The sequence below is a fragment of the Pseudophryne corroboree genome, chromosome 4 (genome assembly GCF_028390025.1).
Source record: "Pseudophryne corroboree isolate aPseCor3 chromosome 4, aPseCor3.hap2, whole genome shotgun sequence".
Lineage (NCBI taxonomy): Eukaryota > Metazoa > Chordata > Amphibia > Anura > Myobatrachidae > Pseudophryne > Pseudophryne corroboree.
The window spans coordinates 324,892,129-324,915,244 of NC_086447.1; the positions used below are offsets into that span (position 1 = coordinate 324,892,129).

The following is a 23,116-nucleotide window of genomic DNA, read 5'->3' on the forward strand; positions in this document are numbered from 1 at the left end:
AGAGAGACTGAGAGGGGGAGATGGAGAGAGAAAGGGAAGATGGAGAGAAGGGGCGAGAGAGGTGAAGAGGAAGGAAGAGAGGCGCAGGGGAACAAAGAGAGAGATGTAGGGAGAGTGCGGGGGTCGGAGATGGAGATAGAGAGGGATGGAGACGGAGAGAGGGAGGGGAAGACCACTGCCAGATTAAGGTCCATGGGGCCTGGAACTGAAATTTTTGAAGGGCCTACTGTATCACGTCAAAGGGTGTATGACCAGCGCCAGGTGGGTGTGGCTATTGAATATATATATATATATATATATATATATGGCCTGGATGTTCGGCACTCACAAATACACATGTCAGCTCGCCGGGTGCCCTCCACAGCGCTGCGGCAATGTAGATAAACACGAATAGGCGGCACTCAAAGTACTTTTGATGATGGTTAATTAAAACCGAAACGTTAAGACTACACAAGATGGAGTGATCTCTGTTCTTGTTTATGCAAAAGTCTGTGAGTGCTGCCTATTCCTGTTTATCTATCTATCTATCTATCTATCTATCTATATATATATATATATATATATATATATATATAAATAGCAATACACAGAGGCATTCCCGGACTTCCAACTTGGTGAAACAAATGCGGTGATTTAATTCAACGTTTCGGGGAACTGCCCCCCGTCATCAGGACACACATGTGTGTGTGTCCTGATGACGGGGGGCAGTTCCCCGAAACGTTAAATTAAATCACCGCATTTGTTTCACCAAGTTGGAAGTCCGGGAGTGCCTCTGTGTATTGCTATTTGTATTCAGGGATCTGTTTGACCCAAAGGAGAGCACCCTGGCAAGGTATTTGCAAGCTATCCAGAGAGTGCCGGCTGACAGAAAGTGGTATATATATATATTTTTATATATATATATATATATATTACAGATGAGCGGGTTCGGAGTTACTCGGTTCTTAATGCCAGAATTATCGCAAGTTCTTTTTTTCTGGATTTTTCTTATTGGCTTACCAAAACACGTGACGTTTGTGAGCCAATAAGGAGATTCGGGTAAATCCAAGTAAATCCGACTAAAACTGAATCCGCTCATATCTAAAATATATATATATATATATATATATATATAGATATATAGATGTATATATATATAGATATATAGATCTATACAGATGGGTCACTGCTCATCCTACCCATGAACGGGTCACTAGTGTGAATTTGCCACAATTCAGAATATTCATGGCAACCTGCAGCACGTTCATGGGAGCTTGGACATATTTGCGGGCACAATATTTGCAGAAAACCAGTTGCTGTTGCCGCGAATATTGTTTAAGATCAGCAGGAACACATCTGTGAGTGTTCCCGCCCCTCAACCCTAATGCAGGTCCTTGTCTAATTAATTACCCCCCAACCCTAATGTATAACACCTAATGACTGTCACCCTTTATGTAGAGCCATACCTAATGACCACCCCTTCCTCCTCTAATGTAGACCACTGTCTAATCACCTCCAACCTAATGCAAACATCTATCTAATGACCTTAACCTCTTATACAGACTTAACTCTAATGACCTCCACCCCAATGCAAACCTCAATCTAATGCTCCTCACCTCTAATGCAGACCTCTGAATTGGGATTGGGGTAATTAGACATGGGTCTATGTGCCAATAATGACTCTCCAGCACTGCAGCTCACCACGCACCAGTAACCGGCTATACCAGATACCAGTGACCCGCTATTCAAACAGTCTCATAACCCCCTAGCTGGCACATATCCTAAGATGCAGTCAGTCTGCTGAGCTGGGGAAGAGTATCTGCAGTCGGGGAGAGAGCAAACAGCATGCGGGGTGAGCGAGATCCTGCAGCTACTATGTGTGCGGTTCAGGAGGAGGGGAGGAGCACTGTAGTGTAACACGGAGATAGAGGTAGCGTATATGATTCCCACGGACCCCATGCTTCAAGGGGGCAGAGCTGGGAATGTATGTGGGTGTGGAGAGAAGGCTGGGCGCACCACTAGCGTAAAATGCATCGGCAGTGGGCGCCCGGCATTAGGGATTATGATTGTTGGGGTGCGCGGCAGGATACACCACTAGGGTGCACACCAGCTGCAGCACCCTCCTTATGGCCCTGCCTGTGACTACCTCCTTGGTGCCAGCAATGTGTGGGTAGTGCATGGCCACAGGCTGCCTGTCAAAACTGTATTGGTCTGGGGAGCGGGGGGGGGGGGGAACGGCACTCTGAACCCCATGCTCAGCCCGCCACTGCCTCTGACACAGTGCAACTGATTAACTTCGCCCCGCTGGTCAGTGCAGAAGGAGAGTCAGATCAGGGGGCGTGGCCTGTAGTGTAAATGGAGGGAGCCCCACACAGTTTTTGGTAGCTTGTGACAGGAAAAAAAACTATTCTTTCACTTTTGAGACACTTGAAGATATAAAACGTTTATTACAGGTAACACTTTTGTCTTGGAAAAGTGAGAGTTCAGCTTACCTACAGTGGTTGTAGACATAATCTATAGCTGTATTTGAATGTTTCATATAATTTTCATGCATTATTTGACCTGCACTACAGGTAAACCACAAAGCGAGAAAAATACTTAGGGGAAGAGCCACCAAAATTCTGCAGTCATTACAAGGTAACTAGAGCTAAATTTAGAGATGATTATAATGTCTATATAGTACATATTTTTGTTTTATTTGCTGACTGGACCAAAGCTCTGTTTGAACGTACATGATACAAAATGTCAGTGGGTACAGATAGTGCAGTTCCTATATAGAGCAATGGACAGCTCAATATGCATTGACTGTAGCTGAACAACGAATGGATGCCATTAAAAAAATTTTTAGAGCATATATATATATATATATATATATATATATATATAAAATATCTTATAGAAATGTGTATCTGTTGGGACAGTTTGCACATTTGTATGAAATCAGATTTAATAAAAACCCTTTCAATCACCTATTTCACTTAATATTTAGAGATAAAAAAGTGCATACCGATTTTGGTTGCCAAACTAGCCTCAAATTCTCATATGTGGTCTTGTACCCATCAATCATGTCTGCTCAGGAAGGACATGGCCATCTGAAAACAATTAGGCCCAAATGATCACACAATGAAAACCTCCAAATGTAATGAGCAGAACTCAGAGTCCACACACTCTAGTTCCATCCACCCTCACCCCTTAAATAGCATGTCACATTCTTGTAAATGATTAATCACACTGATTAAACCATGTCTATGAGCAGCTCCATTAGAAATATCCAAAGCTATACTAATACAATTGTACTATAGGCTGGTATATTTGCGTAAATGACACTTTGCAATGTCTATAGAGTATGAATAAAATATTTGAAATACTATTTTGTGAAGAATTTGATGATGACCAATGTAGTAATGCCTTTCATTGCTTATCAAGTACTGTATGATACCTGATAGTATAAAATGTGATTGAACATTGTTTATTTAGTTGAATGTGTTTATATGCATACAGCACCTGATTCTGAGTGTGGCTGGCTGTGGCTGCCCGATTCATGCATGTGGTCACACTGCACTGTTTTCTATCCACAGGCACGGTACAACTGTCATCAGTATTATTGGCCCTTACGGGATGCAGTCAATATACCGGCTGTCGGGAACCCAGCATTCACGAGACAGACAGCCAGATATATACCAACTCGCGGGATCCCAACCAACACTGCCACTCGTTTGGTGGGTCCGCGCCACAGAGTGGGAATAGAACCTGTGGTGAGTGATGTGAGCCACTGGGCCCGATCCATGGCGAGGGGACTCGCTGATGGGATTCCGGCAGGCGGAAAGCCACTGATGGTATAGTGACAGCTGGCATTCCGTCTGCCGGGATATCATATGTATCCCGCACTTACACCTTGGGTGAAAAAATCCAGTAGAAACAGGCTTCCATTCCTCACATGCAAGACTTACAATTATAGCAGAAAATGACTTGGCGCTGAGGTCCAGTGATATCCTCCTAGTTCTCCTGCAGCTGTCAATCAGGAAGTACTCCACCCAGAAAGCTACTGTACAAACACATCTGTTAAGACAGCGCTGATGACACAGTGTTTTTAATTAATTAATCAATCAAATCTCATTTAAAAAGACAAACTTTGTAACATGTACACCATTAATAACAATATGCACTGGCCAGTAATATTCACACAAAAATAATATAAAAAATGTTAACAATACAGTAGTCTGGCTACAAGCCAACAACACTCCCACAAAACGGATCTCTTGTGTGAAATTGGAGCCTTTACCAAGGTTTATAATAATTGGTATGCATGGATGTGTCCACTTTTGGACATTCGTCCGATTAAGAATCAGACAAACATTGCTTAATGCAGTTATAATGGATGACTTAAAGTTACAGGTTATTATGGGACCTGAAGGCATAGTGGGCCTGCCTCCACGGCTCATCTCCCCTGCACCAAGCTCACAACAGCATCAATAGTGCAGTAAGAAGAGGTGACACTACTGAATACAGAAAGGCACAGTCTGCAAACTACAAAGGTGACTAAATAGTTTCACTCGCGCTCACTGGTATGAGTTATACTGTTGTGGGTAGCAAGATTGCAAAGGGAGGCTACCTCAAATGCCTCCCTAAAGATAGCTAACAGTAAAAGAGATTAGCAAATGCACCTGAATAAATGTGCTGAAAAAAACTGTATATAAAATATTCTTTACTTCGTTATTATTGAAAAACATTATAGGTACCATCACAGAATGTAAAAACCTTCACAGTTGGCTATAAGATATGCAACAGATATCAGAAACCACATCTATTGGCCATGGTTGAAGATAATATACATTAAATGTAAAGTATGAAAAAAAAGAAAAAAAAAGAAAAAAAGGAAAAAATTATGAAAATTGTATATATATGTGTATATATAAGTCTTTAGTCCACTAGAGGGTGGCGTTCCACCTCTCTGTGTTGGGGGTTAATTGTATATACAATGAGCTCCAAAAGGAATCCCTCAAAGAGATTTTTACATATTATCTTTAACCATGGCCAATAGATGTGATTTCTGATATCTGTTGCATATCTTATAGCCAACTGTGAAGGTTTTTCCATTTTGTGATAGTACCTATATTGTTTTTCAATAATAACGTAGTAAAGAATATTTTATATACAGTTTTTTCAGCACATTTATTCAGGTACAATTGCTAATCTCTTTTACTGTTTGCAAACTACAAAGGGCCCGATTCAGACCTGATCGCTGCTGTGCGTTTTTGCAGAGGTCTGCGAACAGATAGTCGCCGCCCATAGAGAGTGATAACCCGCGCCGTGCAAGTGTGCGAATGCATGTGTACTCTGTGCTAAAACATCACCAGCTAGCGGACAACTGCAAATCCGTTCGCAACTCACTCACCATCAAATTATTTTTCCAGTCTGTGCGTAGCCCAGGATTTACCCCTACAGTGCGATACAAACAGGCTGATCGGGGCCGGAGCGAACATCACCCACCCACCCTGAAACCGCTTGGGAACGCCTGTGTTTTTCCTGACAATCCCAGAAAACGGCCAGTTACCACCCACAAAAGTCCGCTACTGTCAATCACATTGCGTACGCCTAGGTATCAAAATTTTCTCACCATTCTGTGATTCTGTCGCTGTTTAGTGTCTGTGCATTGCGGTGTATACGCATGCGCAGTCACTCGATAATCGGCCGCTGTGCAATTTCGCACAACAGTGATCAGGTCTGAATCAGGCCCAAAATCTGTTGACTGTCTCTTTCTTCTAGGTGCCACCTCACAGTAGATTGTGTGCAGCACATTTATGGGATTATTCAGGTTTGTTAGCAAACCAAAAAATTAAGCAACTGGACAAAACCATGTTGCACTGCAGGTGGGGCAGAGAAATTTGGATTTGGGTGGGTTATATTGTATCTATACATGCAGGGCCGGTGCTAGGGTGTTCGGTGCCCTCCTGCAAACTCTAAATTTTGCGCCCTCCTACTCCGCTCTCATCCTACCCACAAGCAGCCACATTGCGCTTGCGACTAGCTGCATCCAGTTAGTGGGAGTGCACACACCATGCGATCGTATGGATCATGAGTGTGTGAGAGAGAGAAGATAACAGGAGAGAAAGGGTGACGGGTAGAGGGTGAGAGTAAGTGGGTAACAGGAATGTCAGTGGGTGACAGGGAGAGGGTAACTACAGTGAGAGATAGTGGGAGACGGGCACAGAGTGAAGCTAGGGAGAGGCAGTGGGCAACAGTGAGAAGCGGAAGGTGACAATGAGAGGGTGACAAGCAGAGTGTGAAAAAAGAGGATGATGGGGAGAGGGTGAGTGTCAGTGGCTGACAGGAGAGAGAGTTGATGGGGAAAGGATGAGAATCAGTAGGTGACAGGGATAGTTCGACAGGAGAGAGAGGTGATGCGGAGAGGGGTGGGTGACAGGGAGAGGGTGACAGGAGAGAGAGGTGACGGGGATTGGGTTGGATGACAGGGAGAGAGTGACAGGAAAGAGAGGTGACGGGAAGAGGGTTGGATGACAGGGAGAGAGTGACAGGCGATAGAGGTGACGGGGGGAGGGTTGGATGACAGGGAGAGGGTGACAGGCGATAGAGGTGATGGGGAGAGGGTTGGATGACAGGGAGAGAGTGACAGGCGATAGAGGTGATGGGGAGAGGGTTGGATGACAGGGAGAGGGTGACAGGAGAGAGGTGATGGGTAGGGGGGGTGACAGGGAGAGAGGGACTGGAGAGAGAGGTGATGGTGAGAGGATCAGAGTGAGTGGGTGACAGGAGAGAGAGGTGACGGCTGTGGAGAGGCAGCGGGTGGCAGGCAGTGGAGAAACTGCATTTAACATAAATTTAAAAATTAGAAACATAACAAGTCCGGACTTACAGTCCCATGAAGAGAAAACACTTCCTATGGTACAGTAAGTCACTGCCACTGGTAGGCAGTCCCTGCGGGTGGCAGATTTTACTGGGGGGATGCAGCCATGTATTCCATAGGTATAATCTGTCAGTCCTAGTGACCTTTACACCACATATGGAGGTATCCTATTACCCACGGTCATTGATTGTGGGTAATTGTGTCTCCGGGGGCTATTCAATTAGCCCTGATAAGGCTGTGCGAGACATGGCTTACAAGGGATTTTTTCTCCATCTACCTCCCCCCAATGACTAATTAAGCAATTAATCCCCCCTCGCCACACGCTACACCACAGCTACCCTGCAGCCCAGTCCCCGCACACACTACACTACCACCACCACCCAGCACACATTATATGCCACTTTATCCACCCCCCACCCCAGCACACACTAATATTCCGCTTTATCCCCCCCACCCCAGCACACAGTAACATACCAGTTTATCCTCCTCCCCGACCCCAGTACACAGTAATATTCCACTTAATCCCCCCCAGCACACAGTAACATACCAGTTTATCCCCCCTCCCCCTCCCCCAGTAATATTCCACTTTAACCCCAGCTCACCGTAACATACCAGTTTATCCCCCCCCCCCCCGAGCCCAGTACACAGTAATATTCCACTTTATCCCCCCACCCCAGCACACAGTAACATACCAGTTTATCCCCCCCCCCGAGCCCAGTACACAGTAATATTCCACTTTATCCCCCCACCCCAGCACACAGTAACATACCAGTTTATCCCCCCCGACCCCAGTACACAGTAATAGTCCACTTTATCCCCCCCACCCCACAGTAACATACCAGCTTATCCCCCCTGACCCCAGTACACAGTAATATTCCACTTTCTCCCCCCCACCCCACAGTAACATACCAGCTTATCCCCCCCACCCCAGCACACAGTAACATACAAGTTTATCCCCCCCCCACCCCAGTCCAGTACACAGTAATATTCCACTTTCTCCCCCCCACCCCAGCACACAGTAACATACCAGTTTATCTCGTCTCCCCCCCCCCCCCCCCCGACACCAGTACACAGTAATATTTCACTTTATCTTCACCCCCACCACACAGTATCATACCAGTTTATCTCCCCCCCCACCTCAGCACACAGTAAAATGTCACTGTACACACACGCTAATATACCCTTTCTCCCTACCTGGTCCTGAATCCACCATTGATGAGGGGACTCAGGGGAGGGGTGGTGCTGAAGACTGCTGTGAGAGGGGAGGGAAGAGAGGAGGTGGGGACAATGCTCCTACCTCCCAGCTTGACATGTGCAGTGGGGAGGAGCAAGACGGACAGGGAAGGGGGAGGGCTCTGACACAGGAGGAGATCGAGGATCCTGTGTTTATGCTGCCGGCACCGCTTCTGCTTGTCACACGGTGTGACAGGCGCAGGCTGCGGCAGCTGGCACTAACACTGCGCATCAGCAAGGTACAGTAGCAGAGCAGGGAGAGCGCCTTTAGTGCCAGGCGCCTCCCTGCTTTGCGAACCTTGCTGAGCGGCTAGCGCCGGCACTGTGTACATGGTAAATACTGGCTGCTTCATTTTTACACTGCAATTTAGATTTCAGTTTGAACACACCCCACCCAAAATCCTAAACTGGGTACACACTAGAGCGATGTCTGCACAAAATGCCATTTCGCCTACATCACTCAGTGTGTATGCATGATTGCGCGCTCCTGCGGCCGTTAGCATGTAACATGTTTGTTCTGACCTTCATTAGCATTGCCCCAGTGTGTACACACAATCTAGGGCTGACAGGGATTCGTTCCGACGACAGAACAATCCTCGTCGCTCTAGTGTGTACCCACCATTTGGTTTGCTAACAAACCTGAATAAGGCCCTTAGAACATAGGGGAAGAAGACAACACCTGAGGCTGAAAAATACTGTATGCATTAGCCTGCCAATGTCAACTGGGGTCATTACATGGCATAATATGAACTTGAAAGTACTGTATGGAGCAATATAATCTGGGGTACTACTATGTGGCAAAATGTGAATTAGAGAATCTAGTGTATTATGTTATCTGGCACACTACCGAGTGGCATACGGTGAACTAGGGGCACTGTGTGACATAATATGAACTTGTAGTACTGAGTGATGTAATATAATCTGGGGTACTATAATGTGGCATAATGTGAACTGGGGGATCTACAGTGTGTTATAATGTTAATTGGGGCACTACAAAATGTCATAAGGTGAACTGGGTGCATTGTGTGGCAAAATGTGAACTGAAGGCATTGTGTGGCAAAATGTGAACTGGGGGCACCGTGTGGCATAATGTGAAGTAAGGGACTACTGATTACATGAAGTAAAGCGCTACTATGGGGCATAAAATGAAGAGCCGCTGTTCTTGTTATTCCCCTGCTGAAAATATTATATTTTCTAGCAAAAATCCCATTAATTGAACGGTAAAGTGAGGTGTACTTATAAAACAAATGTATGCAATTAAATAGAGCCTTAGCCACATGCGTGAAATTCTAGAATGGTTTGAAAGTGTATCAGTTTTATAGCTACTGCCCTTGGCTTCCTTTAATGTCTCATGAAGCCTGCCCTATGTTTATGGAATCTCAGCTGACCACTTGCCTAGAAGGCAGCTCTTGGATTTAATCTAGTTCTGCAAATTTATAGAAAGACGGGCACTGGGGGAGCCATATCTAGAGCCACACTCATCTTGTACCAAAACTGTGTACAGCCATATCTGGTGCAAATACTAATTTGTAGACTCCTAAGGTTTTAAAGAATATTAACATGACATTATAAATGTTGACATGATAAACACTGAAAAAATATATCCAATCCATGAAATAATTAAGACTAAAAATAATAGTACAGATGAAGAGTACACTTCACTAGGTGAAAGCATGTGTGCACAAAGTAAGTGGATGTGTTTTTAAATAGGAAATACTGCATCATCAGCTGCAATATATATCCATTAAGTACCATTATAAAATGAATCACTTTTTAGCTGAGGAAATACCTGGTATAATTATGAGAACAAACACTTGCATGGTCTAATGGTGTGCAGCAAATTGTAATCACTGACATTAACCAGGCACTAAGAGAATGGGAATTTAGGTGAGTAACAATGTCATGTCTGTGTACTAAATAATGATAAGTCTCTAGTGGTTTTATGTTGCCTCTTTTAAGACAATTATCAAAGAGCTTCCTAGCTACAACAAATGGTTAACATCCTCTGCAAGTGTTAGCAGTGTGAACTTGTAACCTTAGGTCTATGAAAGATGTCAAGGATCGGGACACCTTGTCTATTAACGGCTATTAAAATGCTGTTAATCAGTATGGTGTTTGATGGTGTGAATCTGCTACTTGATGCTTTCCAGGAATGAACAGCTCCTCTTCATGGGGGTAAGAGATATCAATCACAAGTGATAATACTTAGGATGAGGGCAGTTACACAGGTCACAAGTTCAGGACTAGGGCCATAAAGACATCCTTCTGAGCTCTGAGGTGTGCTAGGAAATCCCCATCTATCTCCTGGGAAGCTGCTGACTTGCACAGTTCAAAAGACAGTCCATAGGTGAAACTTCTTATAAATTATCTGTTTTTCCGCTTTGTGCCCTTCATTTATATAAGTAATAGACTGATATAACATGAAATGAAACAAGTGATTAGGAGACAACATTTTTCACGTTAATGTATAGATTATGGACTTAAAGGAACATGATCACAAAAATAGTAATATCTTAATGTTAACAGACATTTATATAGTGCACATACATCATGCAGCATTTTATAGAGGTTATTTCAGTCATACACATCAGTCCCTGCTGCAGTGGAGCTCAGAATCTATATTCCTGCATGGACAGACACAATCTAGGGTTATTTTTTTGGCAGAAGCTAATTTACCTATTATTATGTTTTTGAAAAGTCAAAGGAAACACACAAAAACACAGAGAGAACATACATACTTCACACTTATAATGCCTTGAACTCATGACCACAGGGCTGTGAGACAGTAATGCTAAGTGCTACACCAACCATCCAATAATATAAATTAGACCACTTCACACAAAAATTATCTTCCCTTATTTGATATGATTGGTCATTTGAGCTAAATATTGTTTTTTATCATTGTATTCTTTGTATAAAGTTTTCCATGAGAGGACTCCTTTTGGTATTTATGATGTAAATATGCAGAAACGTACTTTAAGGTCCAGGGTAGCCAGAGACAATGAACTGATGACAAGCAGATGTAATTGCTGCCCCCTCCACATTTACTCACTGTATTCATTCAGGCACCAAGGAAAACAAAACTGGGTCAGGCCACAGCAGAGTGGCCAATTACTCACTGTATACATCCAAGCACCATGGAAAAGAAAACGGGGTCAGGCCACTCTGAAATCTCAAAACCTCCATCTAGTGTAATACCCTGAGCAGAGCGCACTCAGTGGCTGGATAACCCCAAAAACTCTATGCACATCAAATGCAGGCATCGGGAGGAAGTTCCAAAGCACCACTAGGACTCCTGCTGTCTCTTCCTATCTAGGAAAGTGCCAGGGGAATGGGTTTTAGCAATGGCTGAACATAAAAATATGAAAGGTCTTGCCATGTAGATGTGCCAGTCGAAGAGAAAATGAGATTGGAGCAATGGTTGGGGCATTACGGAGCAGCAAAGATCCCATGTAAAGTTTATGTTAGAAGTGTATATGTATGAATATGTAAAATAAAATTGTTAATCACATAATGTTTACAATTGTTGCTTGATATGAGTTTATTCTTTAAAAAAAAAAAAAAAAAAACATTGATTTTGACGGGTTTCCACTAGATTTTTATCTGCGCACTACAGCTGACAATGAGGAGGCCTCCTTACATTGTGACTTCATATGAGGGGTCTACAGGGATTGAGTATCCCTAAGGAGATCTTTGTGCAAAGTGGATGCCAAAGAGGGAGGGTCTGTGTAATGTGGCTGCCAAAGGGACCCTCTGCATAGTGTGGCTGTCCAGTATTTTGTATGTCTATATTCAATTTGTTTCCAAGGGAGGTTTCTGTGCAGTGCAGCTACCATGAGGGTCACTCTGTAATTCCCCTGAGAAGGGGGCCCAAGAGTGTATAATAATGAAGGTACACTGATGGTACTATAATCATTTGCAAGAACACAGATTTATGGTAGGAATCTAAAACGGTGTACCAGTCACGCTAAACAGCTGTTGAAGTCGCGCCATGATGTGGGGGACTCGGTAGCAACAAGCGTCCTTTTTTAACATTTGTTCCGCAGAAATGCACCTAAGACTCAAAGTAATGTAATAGGACACACATGCAGCTTCTGCTGATTAAAATGATATATGGCATGCCTATATTCAGTGTGTAATTGCAGCTCTATCTGCATCCGAAATGTCATGTTACAGTGTATTCCATGAAAACACTGTTGCATAGTATTTTGTATGCAAATACAGTAGCAGTCACACATAGAATATAGGCATGCTGCATATCACTGTAATCAGCAGAAACAGCTCATGTATTACATTACTTTGTGTCTAAAACGCATTTTTGTAGAGAAAAAATGCAAAAAAGATGCTCGGCACTACCAAGTTACACGGCACTCACGCGTTATGTGTAACGCGACTTGTAGCACACGGCGCAAAGACACATCTGCACATGCATTATTTTGCATTTCTATCTTGACTGCAAGCACAATCTATAACCCTATAGATATACAGATACAATTCTCTGCAAATGACTGCAGAATAAGAAAATAGTAAAAACAAAATGTTATGAGATGCTTTGCCATGTTTATATTAACATGTAACTGTTATGCTCATCTATCCAAAGCGTTCACTCTGCAATGTGTCATCATGAGAACATATAATGCAGATATGTTACATTCTGACTGCCATTACAGCAAGCAATGTTTATTTACATCATTTCTAACAAAACATAGAAACAAATGTAACGCTAGAGAAACTCTGTCACCTGCTCCTATGACCCTATGTGAAATCATGCTTTTCAGACACCACATGTAGCAATCACAGAGCAGTGGGGGATACATGTCAGATTCTGGACTGTTGCAGAAGCTACTGTATAATGTGGGGTCATGCTTGAAGCTGAGGGAGACTGACTGGGGGAGTGTCCCTGTTAGAAGGAGCACCCTCCCAGATACAGACTTCTTACAGAGTGATGTACAGGAGCAGAACAGCACTGGGAAGGAGATGCAGTTACATGTGAGCATGTTATTCAATTGTCATTTGGTACTTTTGCTGGTATACAACATAGTAGTTCTTGCTGCAGGCCGGCGAGTGGATAAGAAGGATGGAGAAGACATTGATAAGAAGATAATGTTGGCCAGATGCACATCACGGTGTCTGACCCTGCACATCACCAAGCTGTCTGCCACTTTCAGAAGTCTACAGGTAATTGACTCAGCTGCTCTCTTCCATTACTGTCAGAGAAGACAAAATAGACTCAACATGTATCTTTATTATATTGCTGAGTATAATAATTCAAATTATGAAAGTAAACAAAGATTTATAAACAAAGACAAGTTTTGATAGCATAAAATGTCCAAGCAAATCAATATATTTTTGGCTAAAAATAATATACAGAAAAACTAAGAAAATAATATGGGTGGGGTTGCAACAATGAAATGAGCAGACAGACCCCAGGCGCAAGGTTTAAAGTGTGCACCAGAAAGTATGCTGTATGCTGTATGTCCCAAAATGTTACAGGTGGAAACTCTTCAAATATTCTACATATAACTTTAGGATAATATGTAAATTAACTGAAATGCAGAACAAACGTCATCATGATTCTGGTTTTATTAAATACAAAATATTTACATCAACGTTCATGTGGGCATGTCTGTCACAAGACCAAACATTTTTGGAACCACTACCCTAGTGGGAGCCAGTGGAGACATTTATCACAGATATATTGTACACACTAGAGGACAAAACAGAAACACTTTGAAAAAAATAGCTAGAGTATTTTGGAGTAATACAGGGACAGTAAACTGTATTTTTGGGCATTTAAAGCTACAAAACCTAGGATGGCTAAGACTGCTGAACTTGGCTTTCATTATAGGATGTAATTCTACTGTATAGTGCAGTCCCTGGTTTGAGGCCCTCAATAGGCTCATCTGTGACCTATACCTTTTATTTACTTTGAAATGAAAGTATCAGCATAGAATGAACAGGCTTCTTATTTAAGAGTACTACCTAACAATAATGCATTAACCTGTAGTGTAGATTTCATGGACAATAGCGGAGATACTGTGTGGTATAACATACTAAAAATATAGCTGTATTTCATCCAAAAGGATAACAGTAAGGATATAGGGAAATCTATAGATTGTAAGCTTGCGAGCAGGGTCTTCCTACCTCTATGACTGTCTGTTATTACCCAGTCTGTCTTATCACTGTTGTTTCCAGTTGTAAAGCGCAACGTAATAGGCTTAACTGTACTTAAATTCAAAAAAATCAAGACAGACTTTTGATTCTTTACATTATGTTATGTAGAGTATTTATGCTTGACCTGCATTTCCAGGTCAAATACATGATGCACTTAATTTTTAATCCTATGCAGAATGATGACATTTTGACATGGTGTGGGAATAAGCGGCGGTGCTCCCAGGTGAGTACAAATTAATGTTATTGGATAAAAATGTATAGTATGATTGTTGGCAGTTGATCAGTGTCCTTCAAGAGACAGAATGATAGAAGAGGAATAATGAATCTATTTATATTAAACCTGGAATGCTACATTAGGAGAATATTAAAACTGTGCATGACTTAGTCTATAACACACATCAAAATAATATGTTACTGGAATTGCTGCCAGCTAGAGGCATTGAAGCTATATTCAAGTCATTATCAGTTTGTAGTATTGTAAATCTGGTACAAGCATCATTGCAGTGTTGTTGTAATGAAGAGAACCCCCTGGAAAGACTTATTTGTCATCGCTTCCTCTCCTAAAGTAAGCTGAATGCTGATTTATCATTTTAACTGCTGTTTAGAATGTAGACAGAATAAGGTATTACTAGATGTAGTCCTGCATAAAATAGTGGACAAATCTACTTTTAATCCCTAGACCACATTTTTTATGTGGGTAATTGCCTATATATACATACATACATACATACATACATATATATATATATATATATATATATATATATATATATATATATATCGATGAAAGATAGCAGAATTTTACTATTTTCTCCTAAACAAAGAGGCTTACAGAATAGGTTTTCTATTTCTGTCCTGCCTCTTTTATCTTCGGTGGTCTACAATAGAGTAACAACAGCATTTCCTGGACCTCCGGGGGCAGTATAAGGGTTATCACAACAAGCAAGGATACCTGCCATGAGGCTGAAGCAATTAAGCATAAGAAAATATTATAGTGATGGGAAGACCTGAAAAAAACTATTTTAGGCCTCAAATATATGCTTATAGTATTAGTATGTGATTGTTAGACGACAGTGTCATCTGATGAAACGTTATTAAAGTTATGAGATGTTTGCCTACATTGCCTTACTATTAAATAAATTGTGCAGTTCAGTTATATTTACATACTATACATGCAATGCTAAAAATATTTTTTAATAATCACCCATTTAAATTATTAGCTATGGTTATGTCTTAGTTTGGAAGTAAAAGCATATGTTGTTTTTGTGATAGCAGTTGGACTGTAGAATATAGTTTTCCAATTCCTTAGTACTATTACTATTGTTTCAGTGTCTACAACCATGCATGGGGAAGTTGGACTCCAAGCCAAAACAGTGTCATAGGAAATGTGAGGTAATAAATATTTTCCTCTTTGTGACTGTCATTTTAAATCATTAAAAATGTTCTTCATTTCATGATGCCATATTTGTATAAAAGCCCCTTTGAAGTTTCTATTCAATGCCTATAATTAGAAGCAATAAAATAAAAACCTTTTAGAAAATACAGGCACTTTAATGGAGATCATCATGGTGGTCAGTCAGCTACTAGCTCTGATAGAAGAATCTGTATAGTTCAGACAAGAGGTGGCCCCAGGCTGGGAAATTTTTAAATGACCAAATTACGGAATAAATCAGAATCTGTATTCTATAAGGGGTGTTTTAACCCTAGAAGACCAACATCGATTGAGATTGATTAAAATTGACGTTTAGTAAATATACCCTCTATAATTATATTAAATATACTTCAATGTAACTAAACACAGAAACTTGTGACACTGTGTAGCCCTGGCAGAATAAAGGCTGATTCAGGGTTGTATACTATCCTAATATTTACGCAGTTGATTATCGGCTGACTGCGCATGTTTCCTGTGCTGCAATAGTCTTGCAACCTTGTACAGAGAGGATTTCCGCGCAAACTGATTGACAGTAAGGGATCATTTGTGGGTGGCAGCAGGGGTGAGGCGACATGTACAGTAGCAGCCATTTTTCGGGGCATGTCCCAATCACATATGCAGTAGAGAGGGGCCATTGAGCATCACCAAAGAGTTACTCAAAACTCTGATAATCGGATGATGTGTGACAGCAGCTGTGTCTTTGTGCTGAGATTTGCGAGGCCGCCGATTGGGCGTCTCTATACATTTCCTGGCGGCTGCAAAATGAGCTTATTTTTGCACATTAGCTGTGTACGGGATTGCAGTAGCGTACATCTCTGAATCAGGCCCTAAGCACTAATCATTGTAAGCTTTCTGATCTGCTAGCTATTGTAATAAATGGATATGAAAAGACAAGATCCGATTAAAAGTTATATTATAGGGCAATTCCACTGGTAACTGAATCGTCTTTTTACATTGATAAACTCCATTCACTACACAACTGCCCCCACTAATGTGAACAAATCACCATAACCCAACATCCCACAACAAACCCCATATAAAATACTATCAATTTAGTTTAAGTGCGATCTTCTGTAAGTTATCCTTGATAAATCAGACTTCTTTCACAGTCAGTAACGGGTCTGGGACTCCAGGTCAACACCAATTGGTCAACACCACAAATAGGTCAACACGGACAAAAGGTCGACGTGGACAAGGTTGACATGGAAAAGTTTTTGTGACTGTTTTTGGTGACGTTTTTTTCGTAAAGTGACGGGGAACCCCAATTAGTGCACCGCGTCCCCTCGCATGGAGGTGCCTCGCTCCGCTGCCACTGCACTCGGCACAGGTTACCGTTCCCAGTTGTAGTTCACGTGTATCGTACAGTCTGAAAAAGCTCAAAAAATGGGAAAAACTCATGTCGACCTTTTTCCATATCGACCTTTTGTCCATGTAGACCTATTTCTGGTGTCGACCTAAGGTGTGTCAACCAATTGATGTCAACCTAATTGGTGTCGACCTGGAGTCCGGATACCGTCAGTAACGGAATCACGGTTCATGCGATGTGTTACAATGTATGTTATCAAAATTGATAAATTCAGCTTCCAGAATTAACGCTAGAGTATTAAGATATAAGTGCAAGCTGGGGACATCCTGGGAATACGTCTACATAGATTAGGTAAAAGTATGACAATTTGTGTAACCTGGGCACAATTTTTAATAAAGTAACAGAATCACCAATGGGGTAATGAGCAAGGTAAAGTGTACTGATTACAATATATATGTTTGTTACGTACTAATGCAACTACTGCTACTTATACTTCTTACAATGTTTTACTAAATATTTAAGGACACAACTGCACAATTAAAACATGATTTAACCACATCATGGGTAGAGATTCATGGCTGTTAAATTTCCTTATTGAGATATTATCTGATACTTAACTGAAACACATATTTTCATTGCTTTATATGCAAATGAATAAAAGCTTGCCCATAATATTGTTTTCATTCAGTGAACACTGATCGTATAAAGGGGGTCATTCCGACCCAATCGCATGCTGCGCTTCTTCGCAGCCATGCGATCAAGTTGGAACTGCGCATGCGCAGCAGCCGCATTGCGCAGGTGCGTCGTTTCCTGTCGACGGCCGTTGCCAGGCAGCGACGCCGCTAGCGAAGAAAGCGGTCGCAGCGGCGACCGCAAGAAGATTGACAGGAGGAAGGCGAATCCGGGTGGCAACTCACCGTTTTCGGGGAGTGGTGAGTCCAACACAGGCGTGTCCAGGCGTTTGGAGGGTGGATGTCTGACGTCAATTCCGGGACATGCATCGCTGGATCGATCGCACAGGGTAAGTAACTCTTACCCTTGTCTTCTTTTACAGGAATCTTTTTTTGCATAGCAGGGCTGCACAAGAGTTCGCAGCCCTGCTTTGCAGAAATACACTCCCTCATAGCCGGTGTCAGGTTGATCGCACGGGCAGCAAAAAGTTGCTACATACGATTAACTCGGAATGACCCCCAGAGTACTAATATGAAGTATTAGATCACAAATCAAATGAGTTTTCTTTATTAGCAAAATAGAACACATCAACTGATTAATAATGCCAACATTTTGTACCTGTGTTGACATTATGTTTTAGGCTCTATGTCTATATTTTCACAGAACTGCCCTATACTAATATCATCCACTGACAGATTAGCTGCTGTAAGATTATTTATCTGATTGTATTCCTCTAATATATTATTAATATTATCCTTTATTTATATGGCGCCACAAGGGATCCGCAGCGCCCATTACAGAGTACATAATCAAATGAGCAAATAAGAAAACAGCACTTACAGTTCAAGACAATATAGGACAGGTATAGAAAACCCGGGGTTAGGTGCCATCAAAGGGACTAAGGAGTATAAAACAGTGTAAGTAAGAAAAGGCACATGAGGAAAGAAGTCCCTGCTCTTGCGAGCTTACAATCTAATACAGCGGTGGACAACCCACGGCTCTTGAGCCGCATACGGCTCTTTTATCTGCCGCATGCGGCTCGAGCAGCTCCTGGCCACGGCTGCTCCGAGCCCGAGACACACGCACGCCTCTCCGGCGGTGGTGTCTCTCTTCATACGGCGCCGGCCCGTGAGCCAATCAGCGCTCGCGGACCGGCGGCTAAGGCTCCTAATCAGGGCTGTCTTAACAGCAGTGTAGGCCCATGGGCACAGCAATGCACTGGACCCCAGGGCCGTCTTTTCGTATGGGCTCAATGGGCTCTTGCCCAAGGGCCCCAGGAGTATAAGGGCCCCCCAGGCTGATAGCTGAGGGTCCCCTCTTTCCAGGGGTACCAGATTTTTGAAAATCGGCCCCGGGGAACCGGAGATATCCGACTTGAAAGCAGTGGTCCCCATCCAAGCCTGTTAATTGCTCTTCCCAGCCAGATATCTCGGGTTCTGTCTGAGTTACAGTTTTTTTGCGGGTATAATCCTAAAGCTGGGATTCTCCCCTTTTGGTGGGCACTGGCAGCTTGTCTCTACTATGCCCAGAACCAGAGATATCAGCCTTCCAGCAGCTGGTCCCTGCTCCAGCTCCACACGCCTAATATGCAGTTTTAGATTTTCATTGGTGAATTGCTCTGGCTCCTGAACTCTGATCCCCAAGTCCCCAAATCCTCCTGAAAGGTGTCCCCAGTACCTCCTGAAAGGTGTCCCCAGTACCTCATGAAAGGTGTCCCCAGTACCTCATGAAAGGTGTACCCAGTACCTCCTGACAGATGTCCCCAGTACCTCATGAAAGGTGTCCCCAGTACCTCATGAAATGTGTCCCCAGTACCTCCTGAAAGGTGTCCCCAGTACCTCCTGAAAGGTGTCCCCAGAACCTCCTGAAAGGTGGGACTCTCTAGGTTTTTATCCCATTCAAAGCTAAGAAATAAATTTTCAGGAACTTAAGATATCTGTAGTCAAGCAAGCTGCCCTCCCACCAGAAAATGATAAATATTAAGCCCACTCCACTATACACCCTCCCCTACGTATTAAACACCTCCTACCACCCTGGAAGCCATGTACCGGGGCCCCTTCATTCAGCTTATGCTCTATTCTACAGTTTAGCCCCATCTGTGCAGTAAAGGAGTAACTAGCAGAAATTACTGCTCCAGGACCTACATGCTGAGCGGAAGATAGAACATCCCTACCGCCCACGGGACATCAAAGCTGCCACTGATAGCACCCCCTGCCCCTATCACTGGAGGATGGGTAGGGGGTCCAGCAGGGCAACATTACTACTGGGGGCAATACGGGCATTGCATAAGGGGCACCACTACTATGGGGTCTATATAAGGGGCACTACCAGTACAGTGGACATTGCATAATGAGGGCTACAACTGTGGGCATTGTATAAGAAGCGCCACCTCACATGCACCGAAGCCGCACGCAAATGTACTTGCCCCTTCCATGGTGCCCCCCCTATCATTTTCTTCTGGATCCGCCCCTGCTGTGGGGGCATGTGTAGCTGGCACTGGGGACATAGCTGGCACTGTGGGGACATGTGTATCTGGCACTGGGGCAGAGCTGGCACTGTGGGGACATGTGTATCTGCACTGGGGCATATCTGGCACTGGGGGGACATGTGTATCTGGCACTGTGGGGACATGTATATCTGGCACTGGGGGCATATCTGGCACTGGGGGGACATGTGTATTTGGCACTGGGGGGACATGTGTAGCTGGCACTGGGGGCATCACTGGCACTGTGGGGACATATGTATCTGGCACTGGGGGCATATCTGGCACTGGGGCATAGCTGGCACTGTGGGGACGTGTATCTGGCACTGGGGACATAGCTGGCACTGTGGGGACATGTGTATCTGCACTGGGGGCTTATCTGGCACTGGGCCATATCTGGCACTAGGGGGACATGTGTAGCTGGCACTGAGGGCATCGCTGGCACTGTGGGGACATATGTATCTGCACTGGGGGCATATCTGGCACTGGGGGGACATGTGTAGCTGGCACTGGGGCATAGCTGGCACTGTGGGGACGTGTATCTGGCACTGGGGACATAGCTGGCACTTTGGGGACATATGTATCTGCACTGGGGGCATAGCTGGCACTGTGGGGATATGTGTATCTGCACTGGGGGCATATCTGGCACTGGGGGCATATCAGGAACTGTGGGGACATGTGTATCTAGCACTGGGGGCAAATCTGGCACTGTGGGGACATATGTATCTGCACTTAGTGGTGCACCCAGGGGGGGTTTCCGAGCACCCAGAAACCCCCCTCCACTAAAAAAAATATTATTATTTTTTATTTTATTTTTTTGAGCTGCATGAGTATTAGTAATGGCTGTCTAGCATCCTCTGCAGCCTGCTGTCTTCCTGGTGGCACTTGTAATTGCAATAAAAGTTTACTTTATTTTAACTATAGTACATATATATCCATGTGCATACATATATACACATGTATATATATATACATACATATAAACACACACACACATGATATATATATATACGTGTATATATATGTCTACTGTATATATATATATGTATGCATGTTTAATATGCTATGTATATGTGTATATGTATGTGTGTGTATGTGTATGTATATATATATATATATATATATATATATATATGTGTGTAGATATAGATATATATATATATATACACACACACACTAGTTTTACGGACCCAGCATATACTGGGTCACCTCAGTCCCCAACCCCGTGATTCGCTCCGCCCAGTTCTGGAAACCCCCCCCCCCCATGCAAATCCTGCGTTTGCCACTGGCACTGGGGACATATATGTATCTGGCACTGTGGGGACATATATGCCCCCACAGTGCCAGATACAGATATGTCCCCACAGTGCCAGATACACATATGTATCTATCTGGCACTGTGGAGGCACCCATTTTTTTGCCGTTTTTATATGTACTGTACTGGGGCATTATATGTATGTGGCACTGTACAACATGACGAAAAAACGGGGTTATGATATGAGGTCATACTCCTACAAACGTCATACCGAAAGGTGTGCGCACAAAAATGGGGTGGGGCTTTGTGACAACTATGCCACGCCCCCATTTTTGCGTGCGCGCCTACGACGCGCGCATCATAGTGGCTCTTGTTCTTGACTACAGATCTTTCCTGGCTCTTCGGTTCTGACTGGTTGGCCACCCCTGATCTAATATAATGTAATAGTTTTGCTAACACAACTGCAATAAAGTCATGTTTTGTACAGATAACCATGATGTTGATTAAAGGACCACTCCATGCATGACTAGAAAGGTCACTTTGGTATGGCAAGCAAGCAGTTAGGATATGAAAACTTGATGCATTATTTGCTGGTTACTTCAGGGTCCCCATGACCGGTAATGAATCATAGAGTCGACCTGACAAAGGTCGACAGGCACTGGGTCTACGTGGCAAAAGGTAGACACGGAAAAGGTAGACACATGAAAGAGGATAACATGAGTTTTTTTGTTTTAATTTTGTCATTTACTCCGTAAAGTGACTGGGAACCCCAATTAGTGCACCGCATACCCATGCAGTGCTCTCTTCTCTCGCCATGCTGAGGCAGAGATTACTATTTCTAATTGTAGTCCACGTGGATGGTAAAGAATGAAAATTTGAAAGTGAAAAAAAAATTTGTAAAAAACTCATGTCAACCTTTTTTCCCAAATTGACCTTTTGTCCATGTCGACCAGTAGTGGTCGACTTAATGACTTTCGACCTAGCATCCGGATACCCCCATGACCATACCAGCCACATGTTTGGCATGTTGATGGCCCTCACCTATGAAATTTCATTTGTCCACCCTCCTGTAAAAACATAACTGAGACTAAGGCTGGGTATACACTTGTGCATTGGCCAAAGTTCCCGACATATAGGTCCGCCCTTCATTTAAATAGCACTAGATCGCTAGCGATTTCTTTTGTTGAGCCTGCAGCAGGTCGGACCGGAGCACGCCGCTAGCAACCTGCAGGAGCGTGCAATCATAGGTACACACTTCTCTATGTAGGCGATTTGTTGTACCACATGGCAAATTGTGCCAACATCATACTAGTATGTACCCAGTTTAACGTAAAAAATTAAACATTGTTGCTGTTTTCATCATTATTTTTTTCAAAATATTGGTGTTTAGTCACAACACTGTCTGGCTCTGCCATACTGTGTTTATAGGTTTACTTCTTTTTCCCATGAGTTCGAAATAATCCAGCTTTAATCCAACTAATAACAATGCGACTGCCACTTAGCCTATAATAAATATGGCTGGATTAAAATACTGCAGGTCGGGGATGCAGGGAGTTCCTCAACATGCCTGGCAGTTACCTCTGGAACCAATAACAGACGGTCAGACACAAAGACATAAGGATGAACACATGTAGTTTTAACTATGCATTACCAAAGTTATGTTGCTTCATTCAAAAAGAAAAAGTAATTAATTGTGTTTGAGGCATAGCTATTATTTG

The 23,116-nt window shown here is 43.1% G+C and overlaps 1 protein-coding gene and 1 long non-coding RNA gene across 2 annotated transcripts in view; both read left to right on the forward strand.

Annotated features, from left to right (window-relative positions):
* Positions 1 to 2,552: 2,552 nt before the first annotated feature.
* On the forward strand, positions 2,553 to 14,474 carry LOC134909471 (uncharacterized). The gene is made up of 3 exons (XR_010175947.1): positions 2,553 to 2,616; positions 13,134 to 13,255; positions 14,427 to 14,474. It is a non-coding gene; the product is annotated as an uncharacterized LOC134909471 (long non-coding RNA).
* A 1,121-nt stretch (positions 14,475 to 15,595) lies between these two features.
* Positions 15,596 to 23,116, forward strand: part of LOC134910900 (anosmin-1-like) — a 35,301-nt gene continuing 27,780 nt past the window's right edge. The window contains exon 1 of the mRNA XM_063919287.1: positions 15,596 to 15,643. Within this exon, the coding sequence (XP_063775357.1) occupies positions 15,596 to 15,643 (48 nt within the window). The remainder of the gene's footprint in view (positions 15,644 to 23,116) is intronic.